Genomic DNA, 13,112 nt, shown 5'->3' with positions numbered 1-13,112 from the left:
GCTATCCAAGTTCTGCTGTGTTTGAAAATGAATTTGAACGTGATTTTAAAAAAAAAAAGTTTTTGTTGGGTTTTTTTTTCAAATAAAAGTTCTAGACTCAAATGATAAATACAAATGTAAAATATCAACAAATACCATTCCATTCACATTTCATTCAGATCTGTTGTCACCTCATCCCATACAGCTTTCTTCCATTTTTCTAGATTGAGACTTCTTGGTTTCAGCCTGGTCTTGGCTGGGATCCTTCATGGAAAGGGGAACAGTCCAGTGTATGTTTTATTTCTTAGTGAGGCTTTTTTTTTTTACACCTTGATAATTTGACTGTATCTGGGTGGGGTTCCGACCTCCCATAGTGGGCAGGGGGGTACATACTGTGTCTTCTATCCCCTTATATCTGTTTTTCAACATGCCTTCTGTCTTTGTCTTGGAATGAGACTACTTGGTTTTGTCCTGGTCCTGGCCAGATGCCCTGGCTGAGAGGGAAACAGTCGAATGTATAGTTAGTTTTGGGAGATGATATTTTTTTCATTGTTAATCATCTCTCTGTTATGCACTTTATTATGCTTTCTTTATATTATATATGATTTGTAAAACATTTGAGTGTGTTCCTCTTAGCGGGGACCTGTGCTTGTATCTGGATGAGACTTTTAGTGATCTCAAACTAATTACTTTGATAGAGTGCTTTTGGAATCTTCACCTGTTTCATATTTGAACCAATTCCCCTTTGTCTTCCCTTTTCTTGGATGCTTTATTGTAATTCTAGAACTTTTTACTATCCCATTTTCTTCCTTTTTACTGGTGCTGATATGACCTTAATGTGTTGCAAGCGCCGTAAAACCCTTAAAGACAAAACAAAACGAACCTTGATAATTTGATTGTTTCCATTTGGTTGGGATTCTGGACTGTATACTATGATATGAAATAAAGTATTTCTGCTGTTCTCTTTTTGCACATTGTCTGTGGAAAAACCAAACCTTGTCAAGTTACTGTGAAAATGGTTACGTGTAAACTTTATATATATGTATATATTATTTTTTTTTTTCTTCCAGCTGAATTTAGTTAGTCCATCCCAACACATTTGATGACCACTGGTCAATATGCTTTTATGTCAGGATGATCCAAGTGGGAAAAAAAATATAGAATTTATGATGAAAATGTAACATTTAATTGTCTTCAAATCCTCATGGCGCCTATGTCTTGTAAAGCGCCAATGAACACGTTTGGTGGAGATTTTTTATAGATTTTCATTATTTATATATTTATTTATAAAATGTGCAGAATTAAGAAATTTATTTATTGTAAAAATTTAATTTTAGCCAATCAGGTTTTACCTGACATCATACCGGTTGGAGACTTTTGGTCACATATTTCTGTATTTTCCTAAATGCCGCAAATTCCCCCCTCCTGATCTCATCAACCCTGTGGCTTACAGTCTGGTGTGGTGGACACGAGTATTTTCTTCTTTGTCCGTGTCTGCCAAATCTGTAGGCTTTGTGGTTATTATTTTGATATTGTAATAAAAAACGATAGAAGTCACATATCATATCACTATTGCTCATATTTATTTTTTTATGAAGCTGCGGCTTATATCTGGGAGTGGCTTATTTTAGGATAAAATTGATTTAAAAGAAAAAAAATATTGGGTAGTGTGGCTTATACCTCCTCTTTTAGCGGAATCATTCCTATTTTTAATGATTGCCAAAAGTGAAGTAAGTAGGAGAATATATTGCACTCCTTTCCCATTCCATTTCCTACCTAACACACGTGACAGCTGTGTCAGAATATACACTCTTTTGGTGGTAATTTTGATAAGGAATTATCTATTGTTTAGAAATTCCTATTTTTTGTCTCAAATTCCTAATTTTTGACCCACTCATTCCACTTTTGGAATGTAAAGGGTTGGCAGGCCTGCTTATGGTCCCAGAACTGCCTTGTAGAACATTTTAGAATTCCTACTTTTAAGGAGATAAAAATAGAAGTCGTTGTAGTTAATTTTATAGATCAACAAATTATCCTCACAATGGTTTCAATAACACTTCAAAATCCATCCTGACCTCCCATAGTGGGCAGGGAGGTACATACTGTGTCTTCTATCCCCTTATATCTGTTTTCCAACATGCTTTCTGTCTTTGTCTTGGCATGAGATTACTTGGATTTGTCCTGGCCCTGGCCGGAGTCCAAGCTGGGAGGGAAACAGTCAAATGCATAGTTATTGTTTTGGGAGATGATATTTTTTTCCTTGTAAATCATCTCTCTGTAATGTATTTTTTGTTATTTTTAATGTATAATGTAGGCATTTGAGTGTATTCCTCTTTGTTGAATTTTGTGCTTGTGTCTGGATGAGACTTATAGGTGATCTCAAACTAGGTGCATTGGTGGTATGCTCTTGGAATCTACATCTGATCCCTATTTGTTCCCAGTTCCCCTATGTCTTACTTTTTCTTGAGTGCTTTAATTGTAATTCTGTAACTTTTTACTATCCCATTTTCTTCCTTTTTACTGGCGCTGATATAACCTAAATGTGTTGCAAGCGCCGTAAAACCCTTAAAAGCAAAAGCAAAGCAAACTTCAAAATCCTTAAAATTATACTAATCTAGCATCATCTTTCACTTTCAGTAAGTTTTATGAGGTAGAGATGCTCATGAAGGTCTGAAATTGGAGGCAATAATTCGTAATTTTACAACTTTTTCGTAAAGGTAGGCAGGACTGTTGTCCTGAAATGAAAACATGATGTTAGATATCGTTACAGATGTTAAATATTGGATCTGGTCCTAACCTCCCATAGTGGGCAGGGAGGTCATTGCTGTGTCTACTATCACCCCTGTGTCTGTTTTCCAATTGCTTTCTGTCTTTGTCTTGGACTTGGATTGAGATCACTTGGTTTTGTCCTGACCCTGGCTGGAGTCCTTAGCCGGGAGGGAAACAGTAAATGTATAGTTAGAGTTTAAGGAGATGATGTTTTCTTCCTTGTTAATCATCTCTCTGTTATGTTCTTTGAATTTTTCATTTTAACATATGATTTGTAAACATTTGAGTGTGTTCCTCTTAGTGGGATCTTGTGCTGGTGTCCGGGTGAGACGTTTAGGTGATCTCAAACTACATACTCGGATAGTATGGTCTTGGAATCTACATCTGTTCCCTATTTGAACCATACTCTTTTTTCTTCCCTTTTCCTCAAGTCCTTTTAATTGTACATCTAAAATGTTTTTACTATCCAATTCTCTTCCTATTTACTGGCTTTGATATGACCTTAATGTGTTACAAGCGCCGTAAAACCCCTAAAAACAAACAAACAAATATTGAATCTGAATTGTTTCCTTACTAATAATTTACACATCTGAGGGGTTTCTTCATGTTGTCGTATCTTTGATTTTATTGTTATAATGTTGTTACTCTCTTTCTTGGAATGGCAGCAATCATGAATGAATCACAGGATCACATGGTTAACACTTCAGAGGATATATTGGTAGTTCAGAAAAGTTTTTCTTTGAGACTTTGAGATGATCTTATATGGAAAGTGCTATACAAATGTAAATTCTCACTATTATTATTGTTGCTGTTATTATTATTATTATTATTATTATTATTATTATTATTGTTCTTGTTGTTATCATGATTATTTTATTGTTATTATTATTATTATTATTATTATTATTATTATTATTATTATTATTATTATTATTATTGTTGTTGTTATCATCATCATCATCATTATTTTAATATCATTATTATTATTATTATTATTATTATTATTGTTAGTATTATTATTGCTGTTATTATTATTATTATTGTCGTTGTTGTTGTTATCATTATTATTATTATTATTATTATTATTATTATTGTTATTATTATTATTATTGTTTTTATCATCATCATCATTATTATTATTATTATTATTATTATTATTATTATTATTATTATTATTATTATTATTATTATTATTATTATTATTATTATTATTGTTATTGTTATTATTATTATTATTATTATTATTATTATTATTATTATTATTGTTATTATTATTGTTAGTATTATTAGTATTATTCTTACGTATACATTGAATTTCTCTCCCCTCTCCCTCCCCCTTTTTTTTACGTCCAATGTATTGTATGTATGTATGCCATTTCTATGACCCCATCATTGTACCATGATATTATTTTGTGCCCTTTTGTCTTTGAGACGATGACCATGTGTAATGTGTTGTTGTACCTACCTTGTTTGAACGTGCACATCTGGGTGGGGCTCTTGACCTCCCATAGTGGGCAAGGGTGCACATCTGGGTGGGGCTTCTGACCTCCCATAGTGGGCAAGGAGGTACTTGCTGCTGTGTCTTCTATCCCACTCCATCTGTTTTCCAATTGCTTTCTGTCTTTGTCTTGGAATGAGATTACTTAGTTTTGTCCTGACCCTGGCTGGAGTCCTTGTCTTGGATGGAAACAGTCGAATGTATAGTTTTAGTTGTGGGAGATGATATTTTTTCCGCTCTAATCATCTCTCTGTTATGTACTGTTATTTATTTCATTTTTAACATATGGTTTGTAAACATTTGAGTGTATTCCTCTTAGTGGGATATTGTGCTGGTGTCTGGATGAGACTTTTAGGTGGCGGGTGGTTGGATGGGAGCATCACCCTTGAATCATATACCTATGATGTTCGCATGGGTGTACGATCCGATAGTGATGTCGTTTCTTCTTCTCTTTACTAGCCTATCCTGCTTCTTTGGTTTGTGATTGTATTTTTGACAGGGGATATTTTTTTTTCTGTAAATCTTCTGCCTGTTTGTCTTGGTTATTATAATTTAGCTTATGATATCTTTAGGTTATGATTTTGATTTACATTTGTACTATTTTTGTTAGATTGCTTGTTTTTTTTGTTTCAGCGGTCTCTCATATAACCTCAATTGTGTTGGAAGAGACCTAAAGCAACAAACAAACAAAACAAACAAAGACTTTTAGGTGATCTCAAACTAAGTACTATGATAGTGTGCTCTTGGAATCTACATCTGTTCCCTATTTGTACCAATTCCCCTTTGTCTTCCCTTTTCTTTTGTGCTTTAATTGTAATTCTAGAACTTTTTACTTTCCCTTTTTCTTCCTTTATCCTGGCTCTGATATGACCTTAATGTGTTGCAAGCGTCGTAAGACCCTTAAAAGCAACAACTACTATATGTTGCAAGCGCCGTAAGACCCTTAAAAGCAACAACTACTATATGTTGCAAGCGTCGTAAGACCCTTAAAAGCAACAACTACTATATGTTGCAAGCGTCGTAAGACCCTTAAAAGCAACAACTACTATATGTTGCAAGCGTCGTAAGACCCTTAAAAGCAACAACTACTATATGTTGCAAGCGTCGTAAGACCCTTAAAAGCAACAACTACTATATGTTGCAAGCGCCGTAAGACCCTTAAAAGCAACAACTACTATATGTTGCAAGCGCCGTAAGACCCTTAAAAGCAACAACTACTATATGTTGCAAGCGTCGTAAGACCCTTAAAAGCAACAACTACTATATGTTGCAAGCGCCGTAAGACCCTTAAAAGCAACAACTACTATATGTTGCAAGCGTCGTAAGACCCTTAAAAGCAACAACTACTATATGTTGCAAGCGTCGTAAGACCCTTAAAAGCAACAACTACTATATGTTGCAAGCGTCGTAAGACCCTTAAAAGCAACAACTACTATATGTTGCAAGCGCCGTAAAGTAAAATCCTTCAAAACAAACGAACGTGCACATGAACATGGTAACAACTAATTTATTATGTCAAAAATAAAGTCGCTTGAAACGTGTCTTGTTTTTCATTCAGTCATTAAAAAACGTTTTTTTTTTCTGTTTGTGGTCCTTCTTGGGAAGTGTGTGTGTGTGTGTGGGGGGGGGGGGGGTGTACATTATATATACAGGTCTGACATCCGAACCCAGTTATGGGCCTAGTTTAACGTTGTTGAAATGGAAACTATTTTGCGTCATTTTTTGAGATGACCATTACAACAATGAGCCCATGAGGAATCGGTTTATCAGACCTGCAAATAAGTGCACGTCGAGCCGTTCTGATGGGGTTACAATTTTCATGAATGAGGAGGGATGAGAACATTGGAACGCGTTTCCTCGCCTGGATTAATCAATTGAGAATACTAAAGATGGATTAGAAATATATCGATATTGACTTTGGTATTGATTCGAATCGGCGTCAGGGCCAGGGACGTGGTCAGTCTTTGGATTGTTGTGTGTACATAATTTATCCAGGACCAGGCCACAGATGCATTGTCGTAAAGGTCTTGTGCGGCTATGTGGTCGAGTGGTATGACACCGTAGCCATCGTTAAGTTATAGCCTGACACTGAACGTGGCCTTCGTAAAGTTATGGCCTGATACTGACCAAAAAATGCCAGTCTTTTGCCACAAAAGAAAACAAATCGTTAGTTGTATTCAATAGTTCAACCAATGAAACAATTTGTTTCCATGAGCTCTACTAACGACAACTCACTAGGCGGTTCAAAACCCAAATAATGACGTCAAACTGCCAGTCCTTTTGGATTTCAGTATCAGGCTATAAGATAACGATGGCGACGCACAGATGCATTGCCGTACAAGGTCTTGTGCGGCTATGTGGTCTAGTGGTATGACACCGTAGCCATCGTTATGTTATAGCCTGACACTGAAGCCCAAAAAGGACTGGTCTTTTGACGTCATTATTTGGTTTTTGCACCGCCTTGTGACTTGTTAGTAGAGCTCATGGAAACAAGTGGTCCCATTGGTTGAACTATTGAATGCAACTCACTATTTGTTTTCTTTTGTGGCCAAAGACGTCATTTTTTTTGCCAGTTAACGATGGCGACGATGACACTCGCTTTCGGATCGGAAGGTCCTGGGTTCGAGCCTCGCTCGGCGCATAGTTAAATCCTTGGAAAAGGCTCTTTACTCACATTCTCTCATCGTACTCTGGTGTAAAATGCCACTGTATAGAAGACAATAAAGACATAGCATCATCACCATCACCTTCTTCTTCTTCTTCTTCTTCTTCTTGTTCTTCTTCTTCTTCTTCTTCTTCTTCTTCTTCTTCTTCTTCTTCTTCTTCTTCTTCTTCTTCTTCTTCTTCTTCTTCTTCTTCTTCTTCTTCTTCTTCTTCTTCTTCTTCTTCTACTACTACTACTACTACTATTACTACTACTACTACTACTACTATTACTATTACTACTACTACTACTACTACTACTACTACTACTACTACTACTTGTTCTTCTTCTTCGTCGTCAACTTAACTGACTGACTTATCATTGCTATCGATGCTGCATACTGACCTCCCATAGTGGGCAGGGAGGTACATGCTGTGTCTTCTATCCCACCATACCCGTTTTCCAATTGTTTTCTGTCTTTGTCTTGGAATGAGATTACTTGGTTTTGTCCTGACCCTGGCTGGAATTCCTTGGCTGGGAGGAAACAGTCAAATGCATAGTTATTGTTTTGGGAGATGATATTTTTTTCCTTGTAAATCATCTCTCTGTTATGTATTATTATGTTTGTTATTTTTGATGTATAATGTAAGCATTTGAGTGTATTCCTCTTTGTTGGATTTTGTGCTTGTCTGGATGAGACTTATAGGTGATCTCAAACTAAGTTCATTGATGGTTTGCTCTTGGAATCTGCATCTGATCCCTATTTGTTCCCAGTTCCCCTTTGTCTTCCTTTCTCTTGGGTGCTTTAATTGTAATTCTAGAACTTTTTACTATCCCATTTTCTTCCTTTTTACTGGCTCTGATATAACCTAAATGTGTTGCAAGCGCCGTAAAACCCTTAAAAACAAAAAAAACGATGCTGCATATTTAAGAAAGGAAAATAAAATAAACATTAAACGTCACTTTTCTCAGGAGTCTGAATATCCGATATTATGCCTCGTTTTATTTATTCGTTGCGTGTCAGTTTCAACAAATCATTTTTTTTTTTTACACATGATCTAGATAATTAATAAATGTCTTTACATAAAATCGTATCTAGACGTCTAGTGACTTAGTTTTGAAAATAAACAATGTGTAGTTAATAAATAAACAACAAACTTAGGGCATTTTTGACAGTTTTGTCTTTATTCAAAAGTAAATAATAAAATGTTGACAATGATATAAGGCTAGAATTTTTTTTTCTAAAATCATATTGAATAATATAATTTTAAAGACTTGAATCAATGTTACCAAATACAGTCATGTCCCTGCCCTGCATCTTCACTTATAGAAGGAACGAAATTGACGTCATTCATCTCTTTGTAATTGTTTTTAGACAGCCATTTTGGTGATTAGTTCTCACTTAATTTTTATCAATCTGACTTTAAACGTTCAAGGTTACACATGTTTTTTGTGTGTTGGTAGGTTATATCTGACTGGCGGATGTTGTTGATATTTTACATAAACTCATAGCACGAATACGTCCATCATATATTTATTCAACAAGAAGATGTTCAACATGCATTTGTTTCATAAGTAGATACATGTGGACGTGAAGTCTGATAACCCAAATTGTAATGATCTCATTGTTGTCATGAAAATACTCTCAAACCAACATAAATTATTCGGATTGTAGAAACATCTGGATAACTGAGACACAACATCGCACCCCTTTCATATTTGGTTTTGGTAATTTGGTTGTTCGGCAAAATTGTCCACGGATTGTAGAAACATCTGGATAACTGAGACACAACATCGCACCCCTTTCATATTTGGTTTTGGTAATTTGGTTGTTCGGCAAAATTGTCCACGGATTATAGAAATATCTGGATAACTGAGACACAACATCGCACCCCTTTCATATTTGGTTTTGGTAATTTGGTTGTTCGGCAAAATTGTCCACGGATTATAGAAATATCTGGATAACTGAGACACAACATCGCACCCCTTTCATATTTGGTTTTGGTAATTTGGTTGTTCGGCAAAATTGTCCACGGATTGTAGAAACATCTGGATAACTGAGACACAACATCGCACCCCTTTCATATTTGGTTTTGGTAATTTGGTTGTTCGGCAAAATTGTCCACGGATTATAGAAATATCTGGATAACTGAGACACAACATCGCACCCCTTTCATATTTGGTTTTGGTAATTTGGTTGTTCGGCAAAATTGTCCACGGATTATAGAAATATCTGGATAACTGAGACACAACATCGCACCCCTTTCATATTTGGTTTTGGTAATTTGGTTGTTCGGCAAAATTGTCCACGGATTATAGAAATATCTGGATTAACGAGACATGACTGTATAGGACAACATCGACACTTATTTGATAATCCGTTTTTGGTAATTGAGTTGTAAGCAATAATAATAATAATAATAATAATAATAATAATAATAATAATAATAATAATAATAATAATAATAATAATAATAATAATAATAATAATAATAATAATAATAATAATAATAATAATAATAATAATAATAAAATAAAAAAATAAAAATAATAATAATAATAGATAACATTTGTATAGCGCCGTAACCCGATGTTAACAGGCTCTAGGTGCTTTAAGCAAAACTATGTACTTTCTGCTTAACCTACAGACTAACATGAATTCTAGAATAAGTAATACATTATAACTTGGCTAGATGGGAATTATATTGTAATAATAGACTGACTAGACTTTCTTTAAATAACCCTTCAACTTCATGTCCTTGATCTCAGTGTCCTGAAATAGAAATTTAAAAACGAGTTAACTGATGAAAAGTAAAAATAAATAAGACTCAATCTTTGAAACGGGGGTGGGGGGGGGGGGGGGGGGGGGGGGGGGGGGTTAGATCAGATAGTAGATAGCACGCAAAAGGACTAATATCTAACCCGAATGAAGTCGAGATTATTTTTTTCGACCCCCAGTTCACATAACAGTGATTGGGTAGCTGGGTCTGTTAAATCTGACGGAAAGTACTTTGCGATAGATAGTGTTATTTTTTTAATGACTGTTACACTTCCCGTGATCATTTCTCCGTCATGAAGGTAACGATATTATATAGTCAAGGTGATACTGGGGTTTTCTTTGATGACTGTTACACTTACCGTAACATTTTCACTGTACTGGAGGTAAACGGTTCAGGTAACACTGGGGTTTTCCTTGATGACTGTTACACTTACCATAACAATTTCACTGTACTGGAGGTAAACAGTTCAGGTGATACTGGGATTTTCTTTGATGACTGTTGCACTTACCGTGATCATTTCACCGTCCTGGAGGTAACGATATATAGTCCAGGTGATACTGGGATTTTCTTTGATGACCGTTACTTCCTTGGTCTTATTGCCTTCGATATAAATGGTAATCTGTGGATTATGGTGATATTGATGGTAAGTTGAAGGTATTGTTGAATCTAAATGATTGCCGTGATGGAGGTGATGGTGATGATTGTGGTGGTGGTGATGGTGATGTCGGTGGTGGTGATGATGCTCATGCTGCTGCTGCTGCTGCTGATGATGATGATGATGATGATGATGATGATGAATGATGATGATAATGATGATGCATCATCAGGGTTATTATCATCATCATCGTCTATTTACTGTTTCCATCTCTTCAACAATCATTATACATATATATTGGTGATTGATTTTTGTGTCAATCACTAATACATTTACGATTTTGTATTCTTCTGGATTAGCAAACTGCTTAAATTATGAATTTCGAACATGAACATGGTACTAGTCTGGTGTCGCGACGGTTCAGTTGGTGGAACGCTCACTTCACACGCAAAGGACTGTTATTACTTTGTACCTAAAAGATACCGAATTTCATTTCCCGACAAGCTGTGGGGCTTTGAGCAGGTCACCTTGCCCTAGCTCAATTTGCGGCGCTGCATTGCGGCTGATGCCCTGTCATTCCCGTCTTCCATTGGAATAAACCCTAAAGACAAATTTCCCATTGGGAATGAAAAAAGGGAATTTTATATAATCATTTATTTATATGTTTTATCAATGAAGGGTGCAGTCAAGATTTCTTTTTGACCCCTCAGTCTATTCAGCAATGATTGGGTAACTGAATCTCTTAGATCTGGCGGAAAGTATTTTGCGATAGATTAGGGTCATAGCAAAGGGTGACTAAACAATTGTTATTGGCCCTTTAAGTTATAGAAACTGGGATAAGCTCAGGCTTCGGGTGGTTTATGGCTATAAAAGACTATATAACAAAAAGTAGCCCCTCAGAGCCATTAAATGAAGCCCGTGGAGCTGGAGTTTATCCCGGTTTCTATAGCGTGAAATAGACAATAGCAATCGCTTGCTACCTTTTGGATCGGACGCTAATCTATCGCAAAGCGCTTTCCTGCAGATTTAACAGATCCACATACCTGATCACTGCTGGGTAGACAAGAGGGTCAGAATAAAAAATCTCGTCTGCACCGGGATCAATTTTTGTCCCTTTGATTGCGACGCGAGTGCTCTACCAACTGAGCTATAGGAACCCACCCATCCCCCCTCCGACCATATCAAACTGCCTTATTGAACTTTGTACTTGTACTTGAAACTTTTCAGTACCTGTTCAGTTCTTTTACAAAACGGGTCGTAGAATTCAAAGGTTTCTCCCAACGTAAAGGGCCCGGCGACGTGGACTTGTGGCATACCCTCCATGGTGAATGAGTATTTATATTTGTCCCCGTCCTTCTCGATGGCTAATGTGTAGACGGCTTTGGCAAACATTTCGATGTATTCCTCCGGGATCTCTGAAATTTGAAAACAAAACCTAGGTTAATTAAATAACAAGAGATGCATGAGAGTGGTCTTATATCGAAAGCAAGCTAAAGACATATTACTTTAGAAAACATTTCTTTGCTTGATTTTTCTCTCTATGTTGAGAGAGTTTTAAATATTGAATATTTGTATCCATCTATATTTAATAGCTATGATAATTGTTTAATGATATAATATATCCATATATTTTTCTTATCTATTTTTGTAAAGCGCAAAGAGCTCATATTGCATGAGATGTTGGCACTATATCATAAGCGCACATTATTATATTATTATTATTATTATTATTATTATTATTATTATTATTATTATTATTATATAATATTATTATTATTATTATTATTATTATTATTATTATTATTATTATTATTATTATTATTATTATTATTATTATTATTATTATCATTATTATTATTATTATTATTATTATTATTATTATTATTATTATTATTATTATTATTATTATTATTATTATTATTATTATTATTATTATTATTATTATTATTATTATTATTATTATTATTATTATTATTATTATTATTATTATTATTATTATTATTATTATTATTATTATTATTATTATTATTATTATTTATATCAAAATCAGTATCATTATATTCATTTCTTATTCTTGCGTCATTGATTGCTTGTTAGGATTGTCATCTAAATTAAACGATCAATCGATTGATTTATTGATTGTTTTGTTGAGTAGTTGATTGGTTTATTGATCGATATTTTATGATAATATGTCGCTTTGATTTATGTTTAGAGTGTCTTGATTCATTGATTGAATGATATAATTTGGAGTGAGTGAATGTTTGGTGCGGCTATGTGGTCTAGTGGTATGACTTTCGCTTTCATATCTGACATTCCTCGGTTCGAGCCTCGCTCGGCGCATAGTTGAGTCCTTGGAAAAGACTCTTTATTCACATTCTCTCACCGTACTCAGGTGTAAAATGAGTACCTGACCGTTAACAGCGTTGTCTCGGTCCGAAAATATTGTAATTTCGCCTAACAGGCGTCATGTTTCGTTCTACATGTTACGTATTGCTGATGGTCAGGGACCCCCTGTAAAGCGCTTTGAGCACTGTTAATGGATATTGCGCTATATAAAAGCTCAACATTTAAAAAAAAAAAAATTTAAAATTTTCAACTGGCCGAACATTACCTCTAAATTGAGAAGGTGATTTTTCCGAGAAAACTGCAATATTTTGTCTTATCTCATGACTTAACCCTCTCCTTTCCAGCCATTTTCAAAATTTTCCCAAAAACTTCACACCCACCCATTACAAAAATAGCCATTTCTTACTCAAACAGAAAAGCAACAAGCACATTCTATACGTAATATTGTTTGACAATGTGAATTCTATTACAGAATGTAAAGCTTTTGAAACTAGAGCAAAA

At 34.9% G+C, this 13,112-nt stretch overlaps 1 protein-coding gene across 1 annotated transcript; it reads right to left on the bottom strand.

Annotated features, from left to right (window-relative positions):
* Positions 1–8,059: 8,059 nt before the first annotated feature.
* LOC144979531 (uncharacterized) lies at positions 8,060–11,680 on the bottom strand (the record flags this gene model as incomplete). The annotated part of the gene is given in 3 exon segments (XM_078926239.1): positions 8,060–9,663; positions 10,179–10,289; positions 11,496–11,680. Coding segments are annotated over 3 exon segments (347 nt in total), but the record flags the coding sequence as incomplete, so codon positions are not given.
* Between the last annotated feature and the right edge of the window lie 1,432 nt (positions 11,681–13,112).

The sequence above is a fragment of the Berghia stephanieae genome, chromosome 9, assembly GCF_034508935.2.
Source record: "Berghia stephanieae isolate SIO BIC M18660-M18661 chromosome 9, UCSD_Bste_1.3, whole genome shotgun sequence".
In the NCBI taxonomy this organism is placed as follows: Eukaryota; Metazoa; Mollusca; class Gastropoda; order Nudibranchia; family Aeolidiidae; genus Berghia; species Berghia stephanieae.
The sequence above is the reverse complement of the archived record's forward strand: the minus strand, read 5'-3'. Positions and strand labels throughout refer to the sequence as shown.